Genomic DNA, 20,561 nt, shown 5'->3' on the forward strand with positions numbered 1-20,561 from the left:
AACATACTAAACATACTGAACTGTGTATATATGTTAAACCTGAATTTGAGCCATAGAACAGAAATAGTAATTTTATCTCTCTTCAATTACCCTATATTACAGCATGATGTGTATCAGCAATATTAAGATATGGCTGCATCACCAACCACAACACTGATTAGAGGAGTTTGGTTTTCCTCCTTAATGGTGGACTATCGTGATGTGTCTGTAGTTTATTGTACTATTACTGCTGAACAATTCAAATGAACCAGAAGCTCTGCTCACCTCCACCTGCAGCTTCACTCGCAGTACCACACTTATGACTGTTCACATGTGACAGCTAAATCTTTTCAAACAAACACTGCAACTGTATGGTTTCACTCCTGTGTGGATTCTCATGTGTGTCGTCAAATTTACTTTTTCACTAAAACTTTTACCACAGACTGAGCAACTAAATGGTTTCTCCTCTGTGTGGAGTCTCATGTGTGTCTCCAGAGGTCTTTTTTCAGTGAAACTTTTACCACAAACTGAGCAACTAAAAAGTTTCTCTCCTGTGTGAAATACTGTGTGTCTTCAGATGTACTTTTATGTTAAATTAAAAAAATATAGATTTTGATAATCAAGCAATTGAGATGAAACATAGGTTTCTCCAAAGGGGCTACAAGCCTGATACAGTTAACAAGGCTCTCAACAAAGCAAAAAACACAGATAGAGAACAGCTACTGACTAAGAAACAAAAGCCTCAGTCTGATACTAATAAACCTGTTTTTGTTACAAGATACAGCGGTCCAAATTAAACATATCGTGCACAAAATTTGGGATATTCTCCTCAGTGACAATACTCTAAGAGACATATTTTCAAATGGGCCAGGAATTAGTTTCAGAAGAGCCTCCACCATTCAGGACAAAGTGGTCACCAGCTATCTTACTCCTGTCTATCAGGAATTGAACATATACCACACTCTCAGAGAGGAGGAGATAGGCTAAAGTTGCTACTACAGAGAGAAACCTATTGGATTTATTCTCTGAAGGCAACTCAGTTTCCAGGTTTAAATGTGGAAACTGATTTCTCACCATTTTTGTAATAACTTGTAGATAATGGCTATCATTTTTTTCTGTTTTTTTATTCATCATATGTAGTAGCTGTAATTTACATTTGAATGATAAATATACCTTAGGTGGCACTAAATATGATGGATTTCCTATGCTTTTCACTACTTTATAGATAACTATTGACAGAAACAATATTCATTCCTGACAAGTTTTTCTGTTTCTCCCCTTTAGGTGATTTTGAATGTTCAGAGTACTGATTTTTTGGTCATCTTTTTTTTTTTTATATTATCTTCGTAGGGTTTCTCTTATAGATTTGGTGTTATTTTTGCTCCTAATGATTTATGAGCATAGGTCATCAGCCAGAATAATGTTTTAGCCCAACTAAATAACGACTGATAATGACTGAATCCACTTGAGTGCCTTGGACCTGCTTTTTCATTTGGAATCTTATAACTTGTTTGTTTCATTAGTGTGAAATAGACATGGTTAATTGCTGTTCTCTATCCATTGATTACCTTTAGAGTTAAAATGTACATTTTCAAGCTTTGATATCAGTCAAACATAAAATAATTTAAGCATGCAAGAAAATAACATGTCATGTCACCATACAAGTGTGTTCCAGTTCCATCCACAAGGATCTGTTCTCGGCCCCATCCTGTTTACCCTCTACATGGCCCCCCTTGGTCATGTCATCAGCAGACATGGGATGTCTTTCCAATGCTATGCTGATGATACCCAGCTGTACATCAAAACTGCCCCAAGCCCTTCTGCAGCCATGTCCGGCCTCAGCACCTGCCTTGAGGAGATGAAGGCCTGGATGAGCAACAATTTCCTCCAGTGAAACAGCAGCAAAACTGAAGCTCTCCTTGTTGGCACTCCACACCAGGTTCAGTCATCTCCCACATCTCATCTCACCTTTGGCAGCCAGGACATCCCCCTCTCCTCCTCAGTCACCTATCTGGGCGTTAGGTTTGACCCTCACCTGACCTTTGACCATCATATAAAACATCTGTGCAAAAGCTCTTTCTACCATCTCAAAAACATCTCCAAACTCCGCCCCACTCTGACCCTGTCAGATGCAGAGAAGCTTGTCTGTTATGAAGGGTTTTAAGAAACTCTCTATGCTGATTCAGGATTGCTTACAGCCACCACTGGCATCCGGTCAGAGATGAATAAACATTAGATGTCCTTTCAAATCTTTATTTGACTCCATTTATATTGGGTTAGAATGACATATAGTCTTGAGTGCGGTCTACAATGAGAAAAAGAAGCATACATTAATATCAATAAACTGCAATAATCTATAAACTGCAAATAAATGTCATATACTAAGCAGAGTTCTACTACAATACAATGTACAGAGATGCAGTGAACGTCCACTAGAGGGCGTTTAATGATCACTAATGGCGTCCAGTAAGGCTAAACAGATGAATTACAGTCAGTTCCATCCAATACAATCTAAAGCAATCTGACATGTAACTTACTTGCAATTTCCACTTTAATGATTAACCTACAATAATAGACATAATAGTCTAATATTTAGCACAACTATAACAGGGTTGGCTTATGCACATGTGCTCTAGTAATATGACAAGCATGGACATTACACTATCGTTATCACCTTCAATTATCACCCAGTAAACATACCATGGACTATAACTAATATTTCAACATGAAATAAAGATAGGAAATAAGTTCTTACTTTGTTCAAGTCACGCACACTCTGCATACAACTGGTAATTAACCCAATGGAGCATGTGAGCTAAGTTGCTTCCTCCTGAAATTGCTGCTATACTGAATAGCCCTTAATCAAATCCTATTCTAATTGGCTAACATAATATTATGATTGGGCCAATCACAGAACGTCTTATTAAACAAAATGAATAACACAAAGTTTCAGCTGGTCTTAAAGGGACAGATATTAATTCACTAGACCATTTTCAACATTGTCCATGCCTTTATCTCCTCAACACTGGACTACTTACTTACAAATGCATTAACAGACAGGCGCCTCCCTACCTACAAGAACTGATTACCCCACAAATCCTCCGGGCTCCTCCGGGCCCCCAGTACCAAGCTCCGCACCATGGGGGATCGGGTCTTCTGCTTGTGGAACAGCCTCCCTAACCATCTAAGAGCAGCACAGATCCTGAACTCTTTTAAGACTAAAAAACCTTTTTATTCAGGAAGGCTTTTTCATGTTAACTGATGTTTGGTGATTGTTTTCTTCGTTTTTGTTTCATGTTTGTTTTTAACTCTGTAGCACTTGGAGATTCACTGTGAATGATCTTTTAATGTGAGAATAATAAATTGCTGAATTATTTTTTATTCATAAACTATTCTTCAGTAATTATGTCAACATACAATGCATGCATACAATCAGAATATGTACAATGATCTGACAATAATAACACATTTTGAATTTGTCGTTTAGACACGTTTCATTTTAGCAAATGCTTCCGATTTCCAATATGACATTATTTTGCAGAGTTAAATAAATTAGATTCGATTAGATTAAACTTTAATGATCCCTGTGGGAAATTTGATCTGTTGCAGCAGTAAGTCGGAATAGGATACACAAAGTAACCAGGATATAAATGAGAAAGAGCATTAACCATATTAACTAGAATCTGGAGTCTAATGTCTACTGTGTTTAAACACTGTGTTTTATGATAAGACATTCATTTTGCCAAGACGAAGAAAGGTAAAGAGATGAGAAACTAATAACTGAGATTTTTTCATAGATACTTTTTCCAATTCTTCTCTCAATATAGAGCTGTATTGAAAAAAGATATGAATCTTTAATTGTGCTTCACAAGTGTGTGAAGTGAGCCCAAAGTGTTTTTTATGTTTTATTACAATTCACCAACAAGGCAAACAGTTGCCTGAAAAAATAGTAAAATATATGCACTACCCTTGAATATCGTCACTGTCCAGTGAAAACCTTGGATCTCCAAAATGTCAACTTTTCAGGAATAAGAAAAACAGCCATTTTTCAGCCTGACCTCAGTGCATTTTTGAATTTATCTAATGGGTTTTGAAAGGATTTCATAAGACCAAGGGTGGTCGAATTTTCTCAACCCACAGAGGAGCGTAGAATCCTTCAACTGAAGTTAAAACATGAAAATTTAACAAAAGATAACATCAGATAACATCAGATAACAAAAAGTGAATCCTCTCTAAGAAAAAGTAGTGATTAGTCTAATCTGTGTGATTGACAGGAGAGATGATCAGAGGGGCAGAGTTTTTACCACCATAATTAGGACAGGGACCAAAGTATGGGTAGAGTTCCTCAGTGAAGGTGCAGCCAGTATAGGAGTAGATAAGAGCTGCAGCATCTACATCATAAAAGGAGACCAGACCCTCCTCATAATCCACAAACACCCCCACCTTCTGAGGCTTCGTTTTCAGAGAGAGGAGGACATCAGGGTCAGCAAGAGCTTCGTACTCATTTCCATTCCTCAACCATATAGTCCAGTAGCCATTCTTGGGGCTCAGTGTGATTTCTCCCTTCCTGTTGATCGACCCTCTGACCACTCCTAAAGTCCAGTCAGTCTTCCCTTTAACCTGAACCTTGTAGTAAAATCTTCCTGAAGAGAAGCTCTGCTTTCCTAAGACATTGACACAAAAAGAAAATCTCTCTGGGTTGTCTGGGAGATTCTTTCTTACGTCACCATCTTTTACTTGTTTCCCATCATCAGACAGGATGAGATCAGGATGTGCTGTATCAGGATCAAGAGTCACATCCACTGCATACTGCTGGACCCTCTTCAGCTCAGCCTCAAGCAGTTTCTCCATCTCTTCACTGAGCGTCTCCTCCAGCTGAGCCACAGCTCTCCTCACCGTCCCCTCATATGATGAGTGGACACTGACTTCTGTCCAGTCCTCGGTGTGTGGAGGAGTGTTCAGGGATGGGAAGCTTTGGAGGAGGTGGAGGTGGTCTTCAGTGCGTGAGAGCTGCTCCACCTCAGCAGTTCTCTTCATCAGCTCAGAGATTTCCTGTTCCAACTCTTTGATGAAGCCTTCAGCCTGTTTCTCTGTTGTTTTCTGCTTCTCTTGGATCGTCTCGATGAGCTCAGCCTGGCCTCTCTCCACAGACTGCATCAGAGCGGTGAAGACCCGCACACTGTCTGCTATCTCTCTGTCTGCATCTTCCTTGCTGAGCTCTACTGAGTGTTTGATCTCCTGAATCTTCACTCGTCTCTCCTGGATCTTCTGCTGAATTTCAGCCTCCGTCTTCCCCAGCTCAGCCTTCTTTTCTTCATATTCTTCTTTCAGAGGAACAATATGATGTGACTTGTGGTCCAAAGCGGTGCAGAGCATACATACACACATCTGGTCGGTTTTGCAGAAGAGCTGGAGAAGTTCATCGTGATCTTTACAGATCCTGACTTCCAGGTTCTCCACAGGATCGATCAGCTTGTGTCTTTTCAGGCCTGCGATTCTCTGATGAGGCTCCAGGTGAGTGTCACAGTAGGAGGCCAGACACACCAGGCAGGACTTCAGGGCCTTCAGTTTGGTCCCAGTGCAGACGTCACAGGGAACTGGTTCTCCTGGTTTGACACATTGTTGGTCTGAGCAGCTGCTGGCTTTCATTTGAGCTGACTTTCTGAACTGAGCAGCCATCTCAGATATGAAAGTATTGACATGCAGCTCAGGTCTTCTGTCGAAAAGCTTCTTACACATGGGACACTGGCACTGGGCATTAATATCCCAGTGCTGTGTGATACAGTTTTTGCAGAAGTTGTGTCCACATGGGATGGAGACTGGATCAGTGAACACATCCAGACAGATGGAACACAGAAACTGCTCTTCAGAGAGGAGACTGCTGGCAGCAGACATATCTAGACACTGAGACCTAAAGTGAAAGCGTGAAATGTCAACATTGTAATTACATAATTCTCTAACATCGGCATAAAAATATCAAAGTTAGATTATTGGAATATTAGCAAAAGTCATTTTGAGTCATATAGTTCAATTGCACTTCATTTTTAACCTTCATTTGACAAGTGTCAGTGCAAAATGAAAACAGGGAAACATCCTATCTGGATACAGCTCAATTATGTGTTACTGCTCTCTTTAAACACAGTAAATATTATCTGCTGTACTCACCTGTGTATGTCTAAGACTCTGCTGTATTTCTGAGAAAGGCCTGATGAACCTAGTTTTATTTTTCTTTGGAGAGAAAGAGAGAGACTTTTCTCGTCTGCAGCAGTGCTGTGGCTCTGAGTTACTTTCAGTTTCAGCTCAGGAATGTGACGTTGAAACTCTCTTGTCTATCCAGTCTTGCTCCGCCTCTTTCAGCTGGTGGATCCTGCCCTCTGGTGGTCAAAACTTCAGTCAAACTTAAAATACTTTAAGCATGCAGAAAAATAACCATACAAGCTTTTTCCACTGGATTATATTTATTGCAATAAGTTCTTTTAATGTGAGAAACATACTGTACTTACTTTACTTTGGCTCTTCCCTCCATCCGGGACATGAGACATCTGCAGTAGCCCTCCACCTCGTTCTTTCTTTGGCAGCAGAGCCTCTACTGTCTCATTCACTTGTATAATCAATGTAAGGCAAGGCAAGGAAAACTTTATTTATATAGCACATTTCATACACAAGGCAAATACAATGTGCTTCACATAAAAAAGAAAAAAATACATACACACACCACAACTATTTAAAATGACAATAAAAAAGAAAGAAAGAAAGAGATAAAATAGGCACAACATAAATAAAAGAAATAAATAAAGATAATAACACCTGTTACATCTACATACAGATGATTTAGCGGAAGGCCACAGAGAAAAGGAATGTTTTGAGCCGACTTTTAAAAAAGACAGTGAGAGCACATCTCAGTGCTTCTGGAAGTTTATTCCAGTAATTGGGAGCATAATTACTAAATGCAGCTTCACCTGATTTAGTTTTCACCCTGGGAACAACTAACAGACCGGTCCCAGATGACCTCAGAGGTCTGGGTGGCTCAAATCCTAAGATATGTAGGGAGCATGCCGCACAACAGATTTGAAACTCACTGCAAGATAAGATAAGATAAGATAAGATAAGATAAGATAAGATAAGATAAGATAAGATAAGATAAGATAAGATAAGATAAGAGGGGGGGGGCGCTAAGTCGAGGGTCCAAGTTATTGTGCAGGGTATGTGTGTGTGTGTGTGTGTGTGTGTGTGTGTGTGTGTGTGTGTGTGTGTGTGTGTGTGTGTGTGTGTGTGTGTGTGTGGCATATCAACAGCTGAAATACATCAGCATCCAAAACTGGATTCGAGTTGATTCTATTCTGTTGCATAGTTGCATATGAAAAGACAGGAAGCATCAAAATACTTAACTATGTTCAACAACAGACAAGCCACAATGGCCCAGACAGATGTAAAGAGTATTACAGTATTATAGTATTATTGATATTCATCTTGATGCTTTGGCAATTTTGTCTGTGAACTTTCATGCCAATAAAGCACATTGAATTGGACTGAATTGAACTGTAAAGAGTATCAGCAAACAACATGCAGAATTGACAATCCTGCCAGTGGCTTTCCATCTCCTCTAGTTGATGAAGACTTTGACATAATATGGAATGGCAGGTGTTTGAATGACATTATCACTGATTTGCATCATGAGCTCCTACAAACCAGTTGCAAAGATCTATAGAGGTCTATATTCATTTGCTCTGTCTCTTTAAAGTCAGCAGCTCAGGAGGGTTTTTTTGTGGTGACATTAGCATTCTTCCAAGTCAAGAATCAGAACTGGTAGAAATTTGATGAAGTGATAATACCAGTTCATAGGATTTCCCAATAGAATGTCATAGATATGGCGAGATAATAAGAGATTCCAAGTATTTATCTCTTATCTCTTATCATACCCCATTTGGACTCATTGTTAGCAGCAGGAGGCCTAGCAACAGGAGCTCGCCGTTTCAATCGACAGCTGACTCTGGAGTCAGTATTCTCTGCAGGTCCAAGTACTACAGCTATGTAACAGACACATTATATACACAGGTCCAAAATTGCCAAGGCCGAGTCCTAAAGGAAGTCCTAGAAACCTGCAAAAGTCCCTGTAACCTTTTCAAACATTTCTGCGGATATTCGATTCTGTAATACTGAACATACTAAACATACTGAACTGTGTATATATGTTAAACCTGAATTTGAGCCATAGAACAGAAATAGTAATTTTATCTCTCTTCAATTACCCTATATTACAGCATGATGTGTATCAGCAATATTAAGATATGGCTGCATCCCCAACCACAACACTGATTAGAGGAGTTTGGTTTTCCTCCTTAATGGTGGACTATCGTGATGTGTCTGTAGTTTATTGTACTATTACTGCTGAACAATTCAAATGAACCAGAAGCTCTGCTCACCTCCACCTGCAGCTTCACCTGCAGTACCACACTTATGACTGTTCACATGTGACAGCTGACTAAATCTTTTCAAACAAACACTGCAACTGTATGGTTTCACTCCTGTGTGGATTCTCATGTGTGTCGTCAAATTTACTTTTTCACTAAAACTTTTACCACAGACTGAGCAACTGAATGGTTTCTCCCTTGTGTGGAGTCTCATATGTGTCTTCAGAGGTCCTTCTTCAGTGAAACCTTTACCACAAACTGAGCAACTAAAAAGTGTCTCTCCTGTGTGAAGTACCGTGTGTCTTCAGATGTACTTTTATGTTCAAATTAAAAAATAGATTTTGATAATCAAGCAATTGAGATGAAACACAGATTTCTCCAAAGGGGCTACAAGCCTGATACAGTTAACAAGGCTCTCAACAAAGCAAAAAACACAGATAGAGAACAGCTACTGACTAAGAAACAAAAGCCTCAGTCTGATACTAATAAACCTTTTTTTGTTACAAGACACAGCGGTCCAAATTAAACATATCATCCACAAAAATTTAGATATTCTCCTCAGTGACAATACTCTAAGAGATATATTTTCAAATGGGCCGGGCATTAGTTTCAGAAGAGCCCCCACCATTCAGGACAAAGTGGTCAACAGCTATCTTCCTCCTGTCTATCAGGATTTGAACATATACCACGCTCTCAGAGAGGAGGAGATAGGCTAAAGTTGCTACTACAGAGAGAAACCTATTGGATTTATTCTCTGGAGGCAACTCAGTTTCCAGGTTTAAATGGGGAAACTTTTTTCTTTTTTTTTATTCATCATATGTAGTAGCTGTAATTTACATTTGCATGATAAATATACCTTAGGTGGCACTAAATATGATGGATTTCCTATGCTTTTCACTACTTTATAGATAACTATTGACAGAAACAATATTTATTCCTGACAAGTTTTTCTGTTTCTCCCCTTTAGGTGATTTTGAATGTTCAGAGTACTACTCTACATGTTCCCCTTGGTCATGTCATCAGCAGACATGGGATGTCTTTCCAATGCTATGCTGATGATACCCAGCTGTACATCAAAACTGCCCCAAGCCCTTCTGCAGCCATGTCCAGCCTCAGCACCTGCCTTGAGGTAATGAAGGCCTGGATGAGCAACAATTTCCTCCAGTGAAACAGCAGCAAAACTGAAGCTCTCCTTGTTGGCACTCCACACCAGGTTCAAGTCATCCCCCACATCTCATCTCACCTTTGGCAGCCAAGACATCCCCCTCTCCTCCTCAGTCACTTATCTGGGTGTTAGGTTTGACCCTCACCTGACTTTTGACCATCATATAAAACATCTGTGCAAAAGCTCTTTCTACCATCTCAAAAACATCTCCAAACTCTGCTCCACTCTGACCCTGTCAGATGCAGAGAAGCTTGTCTGTTATGAAGGGTTTTAAGAAACTCTCTATGCTGATTTAGGATTGCTTACAGCCACCACTGGCATCCGGTCAGAGATGAATAAACATTAGATGTCCTTTCAAATCTTTATTTGACTCCATTTATATTGGGTTAGAATGACATATAGTCTTGAGTGTGGTCTACAATGAGAAAAAGAAGCATACATTAATATCAATAAACTGCAATAATTTATAAACTACAAATAAATGTCATATACTAAGCAGAGTTCCACTACAATACAATGTACAGAGATGCAGTGAACGTTCACTAGAGGGTGTTTAATGATCACTAATGGCGTCCAGTAAGGCTAAACAGATACAATACAATCTAAAGCAATCTGACATGTAACTTACTTGCAATTTCCACGTTAATGATTAACCTACAATAATAGACATAATAGTCTAATATTTAGCACAACTATAACAGGGTTGGCTTATGCACATGTGCTCTAGTAATATGAAAAGCATGGACATTACGCTATCGTTATCAACTTCAATTATCACCCAGTAAACATACCATGGACTATAACTAATATTTCAACATGAAATAAAGATAGGAAATAACTTCTTACTCTGTTCAAGTCACGCACACTCTGCATACAACTGGTAATTAACCCAGTGGAGCATGTGAGGTAAGTTGCTTCCTCCTGAACTTGCTGCTATACTGAATAGCCCTTAATCAAATCCTATTCTAATTGGCTAACATAATATTATGATCGGGCCAATCACAGAACATCTTATTAAACAAAATGAATAACACAAAGTTTCAGCTGGTCTTAAAGGGACAGATATTAATTTACTAGACCATTTTCAACATTGTCCATACCTTTATCTCCTCAACACTGGACTACTTACTTACAAATGCATTAACGGACAGGCGCCTCCCTACCTACAAGAACTGATTACCCCACAAATCCTCCAGGCTCCTCCGGGCTCCCAGTACCAAGCTCCGCACCATGGGGGATCGGGTCTTCTGCTTGTGGAACAGCCTTCCTAACCATCTGAGCAGCACAGACCCTGAACTCTTTTAAGACAGGCCTAGAAACCTTTTTATTCAGGAAGGCTTTTTCATTTGAAATTTTGTTTGATGACTGTTTTCTTCGTTTTTGTTGTATGTTTGTTTTTAACTCTGTAGCACTTGGAGATTCACTGTGAATGAAAAGTGCAGTAAAAAGTGCATGAAATGCAGTATTATTACTATTATTTGTTTTTATTTATTTAAAAAAAATCTTTTAAAATGGGAATAATAATTTACAGAATTATTTTTTATTCATAAACTGTTCTTCAGTAATTATGTCAACATACAATGCATGCATACAATCAGAATATGTACAATGATCTGACAATAATAACACATTTTTAATTTGTCGTTTAGACACGTTTCAATGATTTTAGCAAATGCTTCTGATTTCCAATATGACATTATTTTGCAGAGTTAAATAAATCAGCTTTGATTAGATTAAACTTTAGTGATCCCTGTGGGGAAATTGATCTGTTGCAGCAGTAAGTTGGAATAAAATAAAAGGTAAACAGGATTTAAATGAGAAAGAGCATTAACCATATTAACCAGAATATGGAGTCAGTTACTGTATTTAAACACTGTGTTTTTACAAGACATTCATTTTGCCAAGACGAAGAAAGGTAAAGAGATGAGAAACTAATAACTGGGATTTTTTCATAGATAGTTTTTCCAATTCTTCTCTCAATATAGAGCTGTATTGAAAAAAGATATGAATCTTTAATTGTGCTTCACAAGTGTGTGAAGTGAGCCCAAAGTGTCTTTTATGTTTTATTACAATTTACAAACAAGGCAAACAGTTGCCTTCAAAAAAATAGCAAAATATATAATCTACCCTTGAATATCATCACTGTCCAGAGTTTAATAAATTAGATTCAGATTAAACTTTAGTGATCCCTGTGGGGAAATTGATCTGTTGCAGCAGTAAGTTGGAATAAAATAAAAGGTAAGCAGGATTTAAATGAGAAAGAGCATTAACCATATTAACCAGAATCTGGAGTCTAATGTCTACTGTATTTAAACACTGTGTTTTATTACAATTCACAAACAAGGCAAACAGTTGCCTTAAAAAAAATAGTAAAATATATAATCTACCCTTGAATATCGTTACTGTCCAGTGAAAACCTTGTATCTCCAAAATGTCAACTTTTCAGGAATAAGAAAAACAGCCTTTTTTCAGCCTGACCTCAGTGCATTTTTGAATTTATCTAATGGGTTTTGAAAGGATTTCATAAGACCAAGGGTGGTAGAATTTTCTCAACCCACAGAGGAACGTAGAATCCTTCAACTGAAGTTAAAACATGAAAATTTAACAAAAGATAATATCAGATAACATCAGCAAACAAAAAGTGAATCCTCTCTAAGAAAAAGTAGTGATTAGTCTAATCTCTGTGATTGACAGGAGAGATGATCAGAGGGGCAGAGTTTTTACCATCATAATTAGGACTGGGACCAAAGTATGGGTAGAGTTCCTCAGTGAAGGTGCAGCCAGTATAGGAGTAGATAAGAGCTGCAGCATCTACATCATAAAAGGAGACCAGACCCTCCTCATAATCCACAAACACCCCCACCTTCTGAGGCTTCGTTTTCAGAGAGAGAACAACACGAGGGTCAGAAAGAGCTTTGTACTCATTTCCATTCCTCAACCATATAGTCCAGTAGCCATTCTTGGGGCTCAGTCTGATTTGTCCCTTCCTGTTGATCGACCCTCTGGCCACTCCTAAATCCCACTCAGTCTTCCCTGTAACCTGAACCTCATAGTAAAATCTTCCTGAAGAGAAGCTCTGCTTTCCCAAGACACTGGTACAAGCAGAAAATCTCTCTGGGTTGTCTGGGAGATTCTTCCTTACATCACCATGATTTACTTGTTTCCCATCATCAGACAGGATGAGAGAGGCAGGTGCTGTATCAGGATCAAGAATCACATCCACTGCACACTGCTGGACCCTCTTCAGCTCAGCCTCAAGCAGCTTCTCCATCTCTTCACTGAGCGTCTCCTCCAGCTGAGCCACAGCTCTCCTCACCGTCCCCTCATATGATGAGTGGACACTGACTTCTGTCCAGTCCTTGGTGTGTGGAGGAGTGTTCAGGGATGGGAAGCTTTGGAGGAGGTGGAGGTGGTCTTCAGTGCGTGAGAGCTGCTCCACCTCAGCGGTTCTCTTCATCAGCTCAGAGATTTCCTGTTCCAACTCTTTGATGAAGCCTTCAGCCTGTTTCTCTGTTGTTTTCTGCTTCTCTTGGATCGTCTCAATGAGCTCAGCCTGGCCTCTCTCCACAGACTGCATCAGAGCGGTGAAGACCCGCACACTGTCTGCTATCTCTCTGTCTGCATCTTCCTTGCTGAGCTCTACTGAGTGTTTGATCTCCTGAATCTTCAGTCGTCTCTCCTGGATCTTCTGCTGTATTTCAGCCTCTGTCTTCCCCAGCTCAGCCTTCTTTTCTTCATATTCTTCTTTCAGAGGGACAAAGTGATGTGACTTGTGGTCTGACTCGGTGCAGAACTGACATACACACATCTGGTCAGTGTTGCAGAACAGCTCCAGCGGTCTGTCATGCTTCTTACACATCCTGACTTCCAGGTTCTCCACAGGATCGATCAGCTTGTGTCTTTTCAGGCCTGCGATTCTCTGATGAGGCTCCAGGTGAGTGTCACAGTAGGAGGCCAGACACACCAGGCAGGACTTCAGGGCCTTCAGTTTGGTCCCAGTGCAGACGTCACAGGGAACTGGTTCTCCTGGTTTGACACATTGTTGGTCTGAGCTGCTGCTGGCTTTCGTTTGAGCTGACTTTCTGAACTGAGCAGCCATCTCAGATATGAAAGTATTGACCCGCAGCAGAGGTCTTGTGTTGAAAAGCTCTTTACACATGGGACACTGGCACTGGGCATCAATATCCCAGTGCTGTGTGATACAGTTTTTGCAGAAGTTGTGTCCACATGGGATGGTGACTGGATCAGTGAACACATCCAGACAGATGGAACACAGAAACTGCTCTTCAGAGAGGAGACTGCTGGCAGCAGACATATCTAGACACTGAGACCTAAAGTGAAAGTGTGAAATGTCAACATTGTAATTACATAATTCTCTAATATCTACATAAAAATATCAAAGTTAGATTATTGGAATATTAGCAAATGTCATTTTGAGTCATATAGTTAAATGGCACTTCATTTTAACCTTCATTTGACAAGTGTCAGTGCAAAATGAAAACAGGGAAACATCCTATCTGGATACAGCTCAATTATGTGTTATTGCTCTCTTTAAACACAGTAAATATGATCTGCTGTACTCACCTGTGTATGTCTAAGACTCTGCTGTATTCCTGAGAAAGGCCTGATGAACCTAGTTTTATTTTTCTTTGGAGAGAAAGAGAGAGACTTTTCTCGTCTGCAGCAGTGCTGTGGCTCTGAGTTACTTTCAGTTTCAGCTCAGGAATGTGTTGAAACTCTCTTGTCTATCCAGTGTTGCTCCGCCTCTTTCAGCTGGTGGATCCTGCCCTCTGGTGGCCATATTGGAGGTCCACAGCTCATGGCAACAGTGGCTGAGAACAGCTGATTGCATTTCTAATCTTATGACTTGTCTGTTTCATCAGTGTGAAACAGACATGGTGAATTGCGGTTCTTCAGTCATTGATTACCTTTAGAGTTAAAATGTTTTTCAAGCTTTGATATCAGTCAACTGTAAAATACTTTAAACATGCAGGAAAATAACCAAACAAGCTTTTTCCACTGGCTTATATCTATTTCAATAAGTTCTTTTAATGTGAGAAACATACTGTACTTACTTTACTTTGGCTCTTCGCTCCATCCGGGGCATGAGACATCTGCAGTAGCCCTCCACCTCGTTCTTTCTTTGGCAGCACGGTCAGCTTCACCCCAGGAAATCTTCATCTTTGTCAGCTGAGCCTCTACTGTCCTGCGCCATGTTTAGGTCGGCCAGGTTTCCTTCTGCCAGGTGGTGCCTGTACACCACATACACACCTGCATCAGCATTCATTTCTATTTTAACATCTAGCCGGCACATAGAGATCTGTCTGTTGCTTCCCATGTGGTGTTAAATCACTGATTTGCATCATGAGCTTCTACAAACCAGTTGCAAAGATAGGTCTGTATTAATTTGCTCTGTCTCTTTAAAGTCAGCAGCTCAGGAGGGCTTTTTTGTGGTGACATTAGCATTCTTCCAAGTCAAGAATCAGAAAACTGGTAGAAATTTGATGAAGTGATAATACCAGTTCATAGGTTTTCCCAGTGGAATGTCATAGATATGGCGAGATAATAAGAGATTCCAAGTATTTATCTTTTATATCTTATCATACCCCATTTAGCAGCAGGAGGCCTAGCAACAGGAGCTGGCCGTTTCAATCGACAGCTGACTCTGGAGTCAGTATTTTCTGCAGGTCAAAGTACAACAGCTATGTAACAGACACATTATATATACAGGTCCAAAATCGCCAAACGTACTTACTTACTTACAAACTGCAAAAGTCCCTGTAACATTTTTGCTGATGTTAGATTCTGCAATACTAAACATACTGAACTGCGCATGTTAAACCTGAATTTGAGCCATAGAACAGAAATAGTAATTTTATCTCTCTTCAATTACCCTATATTTCAGCATGATGTGTATCAGCAATATTCAGATATGGCTGCATCACCAACCACAACACTGATTAGAGGAGTTTGGTTTTCCTCCTTAATGGTGGACTATCGTGATGTGTCTGTAGTTTATTGTACTATTACTCCTGAACAATTCACATGAACCAGAAGCTCTGCTCACCTCCACCTGCAGCTTCACTCGCAGTACCACACTTATGACTGTTCACATGTGACAGCTGACTAAATCTTTTCAAACAAACACTGCAACTGTATGGTTTCACTCCTGTGTGGATTCTCATGTGTGTCATCAAATTTCCTTTTTCAATAAAACTTTTACCACAGACTGAGCAACTAAATGGTTTCTCCTCTGTGTGGAGTCTCCTGTATCTTCAGAGGTCTTTTTTCAGAGAAACCTTTACCACAGACCGAGCAACTAAAGGGCCTCTCCCCAGTATGGCCTCGTATGTGTATAACCAACATCCCCCTACTCAAACTACTGTTACAAACTGAGCAGCTACAAGGCTTGTCACCTGTATGGCTTCTCACTCAGTGCTCCACTCTGGCTAAATTGTTTACCACAAACTGAGCAACTAAAAGCTTTCTCTCCTGTGTGAAGTACCGTGTGTCTTCAGATGTCCTTTTATGCTACAATTAAAAATTCACTTATTCATACAATCTTCTTCGAGCATTGTGAACCAGTTGTTTTGGTTGAGATTTGGTTGAGAGGTTGAGATATGGTTCTTGGTGGATTATCCATTATGCCGATTTGTCAGAAGGCCCTATAACTACTGAATGTTCTACCAAGTATGTAGCGTACCTTTGCCAACAAGCCAGCCAACATTAAATTGCCTTTTTTTTCACATGTACTGTGTGAATAGACGTCTACCAACGTACAACGTTATTAATGCAAATGCAATCTTAATGCGGCGTGACAAACTTGTTAAACCATTTCTCAATAGCGTATCACCTATTGGTGAAAACTACCTGCACTTCTGTTTCAAATTCTTTTGCCGTTTGGTCAAATGCTGCAGAATTCAAAAACATTTAACATCCGGTCATACATTTCAAAATAAAACCCGTATTGATGAACATACGCTGCATAATTTTTTTCAGTCATACGAAGTATTACTATTTAAGGAGACCGTTGTAGAAAATAAAAGTACTATTGATGTTTTTCCCCAAAATGCGACGTACACCTTTTGGAAGAACGGTAGTTACCTTTCTTCCAAAAGGTGTACGCCGCATTTTCCAAAATGTAAACATTTTAGGCTTTTATTTTGAAAGCCAACGAGACGGATATTCCACTACTTATTTTATTATCTTTGGCAACTTGACGCACCTCTGAAGGTTTGTGCTTGTCAGTGGAGCTGTTGCAGTCATATGAAATTGGGAATTATTGTTTGCGCAGCTAGCTGGTCACTACTGTTCCACTCATTGTATGAAAATGTCCAGAGTCCAAATGCTGAGAGTGTTGGTCAACCAGCGGCTAACTGCTGCTGTTGAAGAGATATTTGGGCTAATTGAAGAAACGATAGAAGAATACGAAGAGGAGATTGATCGACAGCGCAGGCTGCTGGAAGATGTTTTGAGGCCCGAGGTGCAGATAAACAAAGCAGGTTTGCATTATACTTACTCCATTGGTCTTATTAAAGTCATAGGTCACCCCTTTTGCACTATTTCATAAGGTCATACCTTTGCGCTAGCTGGCTGAACAGGTAGATTCCATTCATTAACGTTAGTGAATGGCTAATCGTTAGCTTTCCCGTTACGTCAAGCCAGGACAGTCAGTAATAGCCAGGTGGAAGTTCGGCGATTTTGCCTTCAAAATAAAGGCGTACAATCTCTCACTTTTCGGAAAAGAGTAAATATGGAGGTGTACAGAACAACAAAACTCAGGTATTTCCTGATTAAACTAGAATTAGAACAACTAGCTAGAACAAGAGCTCTACCAGGACTGAAGTCAGTCAGAATAACCCACCACTGAAATGCCCTGTGCTTGCCAAGCATATATTCAACTACAAAATGTAGGCTACACCAGACAACTTGGAAGGATGTTCATTGCCTTTCATTTCAACCCACATCTGTGGCACAATGACTCTTAAACACTATAGAATGGGAGCTCCAGTACTCAGTGTCAGATGGTTGTTGCATTTTCGCATGCATTGTTGTTGTTTGTGTTCTGTGATAAATGCTACTTGCAGCAAAAATGGAGATAGCAACCAAATCCTCTCTGAAAGATTAATTGATGCAATGCCAGTCCCAGCCCAAATAAAGGCAAGTATGTTACAGCAGCTGACTTCACTGATTAGTTTCTCCCTCTCTGGTTGAAGGTGTGCTGAGCAGTGAAACCAGCTGCTGTAGTGTTTGGTTGGAATGGAAACCTGCAGACTCTCACATGGCACAGGACTGGACACCAGCTGGCTTTGAGGGAACATTGCTTTTAATCATGTATTATTTTCTCCCCTGCCCGTTAGCCCCTCCACAGCTCTTTTCCCACCAAGAGGAGGATCCCCCCGAGCAGCAGGAGTGGAGCCCCAGTCTGGACCAGGAGCCTCGACACATTAAAGAGGAACAGGAGGAACTCTGGACCAGTCAGGAGGAAGAGCAGCTTCAAGGGCCCGAGGAGGCCGATATCATCAAGGTCCCATTCACTCCTGTCCCTGTGAAGAGTGAGAATGATGACGAGAAACCCCAGTCTTCACAGGCAGAGCCTCTAGCCAGCACCTCTACGGAACAGATGACTGATCCAGCTTGTGATGGCCAGCTTCTCCCTTCAGACTGTTCTGACATTGAGACTGAAGGCACTGATGGTGAATGGAAGGACACTGGTGAAGCTCAGTCAGCGGAAAACAATAATATCCTTGTAAATCATACGCTATCTTCCGGGGAGAGACCATTCAGCTGCGCGGTTTGCGGCAAAAGTTTTAGTTTAGAGGAACACATGAACAGACACATGGCAGTTCACTCAGAGAAGAAGCGATTTAGTTGTCCGTTTTGTGGCAAAGGATTTAACAAGAAGGGAAACATGCAGGTGCACACGAGACGCCACACAGGGGAGAGGCCCTTCAGCTGCTCGGTGTGCGGCAAAAGCTTCGACCACAAGGGGAACATGCAGACGCACATGCGGCGCCACACGGGGGAGAAGCCGTTCGGCTGCGCGGTCTGCGGCCGCGGCTTCAGCCAGAGCGGCGCGCTGGTGACGCACATGAGGCGGCACACCCTGGAGAAGCCCTTCAGCTGCTCGGTGTGCGGCAAGACGTTCAGCCAGAGCGGCACGCTGGGCACGCACATGCGGAGCCACACGGGGGACAAGCCGTTCAGCTGCGCGGTGTGCGGCAAGCGCTTCAGCCAGAGCGGCGCGGTGGGCACGCACATGCGGAGCCACGCGGCGGAGAGGCCCTTCGGCTGCTCCGTGTGCGGCAAGAGCTTCAAGGAGAAGGGCAACCTGAACAAGCACATGCGCGTGCACACGGGGGAGAAGCCGTACAGCTGCGGCGCGTGCCGCCGGAGCTTCAGCTGGCTGTCGCACGTCAAGCGGCACAAGTGCGGCGCGCGGAGAGCGGCGGCAGGTGAAGCTCCCGGTTGAGGAGAATTGTTCCGCGAACCCTTACAGTCTACGTTGTGGTTAGATTCAGCCTCATATGAATACTGCCGATGCACAGATTTGACTAAACAAAGTGCCTAGTCGTGTTCCAATTGGCAAATATGAAATATGTGTAGTATTTATTTAAAATATAATAAACTGTCTGAACTTTCCCAGAACAGTAGTTTTTATAGATAAGATGATGATAAGACTATACTCAATTTCCCCACAGCAGTCTAGTCTTGTAAACTATAATTTACAATAAGGTTTATTGTAATGAAATGGTGTCAAAAAGAAGCATTTGGATCATTTGGTATTTGCACATAATGACCAGTAGAAGTGGCTCGGATATCAGAAATTCAATTTCTGTGAGGAGGAATGTCAGTTTGTCATATTGGGTTTACTGTAAATATGAGATGCCAGCCGGGGGGGGAAAATAGTCACATTGGCCTCAATGGTAAAGTAGGACATGCAGGGATGCAGTGGGCAGACATGACATTGAATCCACAGCAGTCCAAGGTAATAAATATAAAAATTATCAATTATATTCGCACTAATACAATAAACCCTTGTGACGAAAAGCGAGCAATATCTGCTGCAGTTTGTTTATGGTGAGTTTTAAATCCATAAATAAATACGCAGCAGAACAACAGCTAGATATCACTGCCGTACTGGGGAAAAAATCTCACAACTTATGCTGATTTTCACATTCCCATGCTCCTCAGTGTGTATGAATCAATTCTGTTACCTTTTGACCTGGAAACCCGTTCATAACCCTCTAATAATTTCCACACATGCTGGATTGCACCCTCTGAAACAAAGCTGGTTTCTTTATTCCTGAAATGTTTGATGAAGACGAGTTGATAAGAAAGGAAGTGAGAAAGAGAAAGAGCTAACTTGGATTGAAACAGAGACATGGTTTTAGGAACTGAACGAAGAATACAGTTGTTAATATACAGTCAGCCACATTATTGATATAGATTAATACTGATCACAGAAATGGTCTGCACAAATATCAAAAGTTGTGTATTGAGTGTAGTGTGGAGAAACGTGTATTTAGGAGATGAGTGCTTCATAAAAGTTCCAAGCCTAAAATGAGGAAGGCAGTAGACTGTGCACACTCTAACTGTTTTTCTAACTTGTAGTTTATCGTAATCACGTCACCAGGAATTGCCTACTTGTGTTTTCACACTTTATCTATTTTGTCTCTATGACTGTCATTCGCAAATTCATGGAAATCACAATTATTCCTTCATGAAAACCATCATAGATGAGAAATAAAAATGTCAAGAGTTGATTCATTTGTGCTGTTTTGATTTTTAAGAGAAAAGTTTTAGAGTGTTTTGCCACTAGGCTGCAATGGACGATACTCTTCACTGACCTATACCAACATACAAATTCAATATACAATAATACAAATACAAGATACATTTTCCCTACAAAAAAGGCAGTTAAGAATGGCATAGTGGCTCCTTTGTTAGTATTATTTTCAATAAATCAGATAAGCAGATGCATACTTTTAGACATGGTGACTATA

The 20,561-nt window shown here is 40.7% G+C and overlaps 4 protein-coding genes across 4 annotated transcripts; 1 reads left to right on the forward strand and 3 right to left on the reverse strand.

Moving 5' to 3' along the window:
* Window positions 1-306: 306 nt before the first annotated feature.
* LOC139646519 (gastrula zinc finger protein XlCGF7.1-like) lies at window positions 307-10,787 on the reverse strand. Its single transcript, XM_071522417.1, has 3 exons — window positions 10,736-10,787; window positions 8,403-8,672; window positions 307-542 (listed from the first exon to the last, which is right to left on the reverse strand). Exons 1-3 carry the CDS (start codon window positions 10,785-10,787, stop codon window positions 307-309), a joined length of 558 nt encoding a protein of 185 aa, XP_071378518.1.
* LOC139646512 (E3 ubiquitin-protein ligase TRIM39-like) lies at window positions 3,946-6,252 on the reverse strand. Its single transcript, XM_071522411.1, has 2 exons — window positions 6,145-6,252; window positions 3,946-5,890 (listed from the first exon to the last, which is right to left on the reverse strand). The coding sequence occupies exon 2, from the start codon at window positions 5,872-5,874 to the stop codon at window positions 4,234-4,236; it is 1,641 nt and encodes a 546-aa protein (XP_071378512.1). The 5' UTR covers window positions 5,875-5,890; window positions 6,145-6,252; the 3' UTR covers window positions 3,946-4,233.
* Window positions 10,788-11,143: 356 nt separating the features above from the next.
* Window positions 11,144-14,223, reverse strand: LOC139646514 (E3 ubiquitin-protein ligase TRIM21-like). The gene is made up of 2 exons (XM_071522413.1): window positions 14,140-14,223; window positions 11,144-13,886 (listed from the first exon to the last, which is right to left on the reverse strand). The coding sequence occupies exon 2, from the start codon at window positions 13,868-13,870 to the stop codon at window positions 12,230-12,232; it is 1,641 nt and encodes a 546-aa protein (XP_071378514.1). The 5' UTR covers window positions 13,871-13,886; window positions 14,140-14,223; the 3' UTR covers window positions 11,144-12,229.
* A 2,612-nt stretch (window positions 14,224-16,835) lies between these two features.
* Window positions 16,836-20,285, forward strand: LOC139646525 (zinc finger protein OZF-like). The gene is made up of 2 exons (XM_071522424.1): window positions 16,836-17,057; window positions 17,916-20,285. The coding sequence occupies exons 1-2, from the start codon at window positions 16,880-16,882 to the stop codon at window positions 19,025-19,027; spliced, it is 1,290 nt and encodes a 429-aa protein (XP_071378525.1). The 5' UTR covers window positions 16,836-16,879; the 3' UTR covers window positions 19,028-20,285.
* The last annotated feature ends 276 nt before the right edge of the window (window positions 20,286-20,561 follow it).

This window comes from Centroberyx affinis, unplaced genomic scaffold, assembly GCF_046629955.1.
Source record: "Centroberyx affinis isolate AG114_WGS23_722 - 3 ecotype Tasmania unplaced genomic scaffold, CSIRO-AGI_Caff_v1 ptg000985l_1, whole genome shotgun sequence".
NCBI classification, from domain to species: domain Eukaryota; kingdom Metazoa; phylum Chordata; class Actinopteri; order Beryciformes; family Berycidae; genus Centroberyx; species Centroberyx affinis.

Coding starts and splice junctions, on each gene's coding strand:
- LOC139646512 (XM_071522411.1), bottom strand. CDS start 5,874: ATGTCTGCTGCCAGCAGTCTCCTCTCTGAAGAGCAGTTTCTGTGTTCC.
- LOC139646519 (XM_071522417.1), bottom strand. CDS start 10,787: ATGGTGCGGAGCTTGGTACTGGGAGCCCGGAGGAGCCTGGAGGATTTG. Junction 8,673..10,735: donor GAGCCTGGAGGATTTGTGGG/GTAATCAGTTCT, acceptor TACTTCACACAG/GAGAGACACTTTTTAGTTGC. Junction 543..8,402: donor AGGTGAAGCTGCAGGTGGAG/GTGAGCAGAGCT, acceptor GAAGACACACAG/TATTTCACACAGGAGAGAAA.
- LOC139646514 (XM_071522413.1), bottom strand. CDS start 13,870: ATGTCTGCTGCCAGCAGTCTCCTCTCTGAAGAGCAGTTTCTGTGTTCC.
- LOC139646525 (XM_071522424.1), top strand. CDS start 16,880: ATGAAAATGTCCAGAGTCCAAATGCTGAGAGTGTTGGTCAACCAGCGG. Junction 17,058..17,915: donor GGTGCAGATAAACAAAGCAG/GTTTGCATTATA, acceptor CCTGCCCGTTAG/CCCCTCCACAGCTCTTTTCC.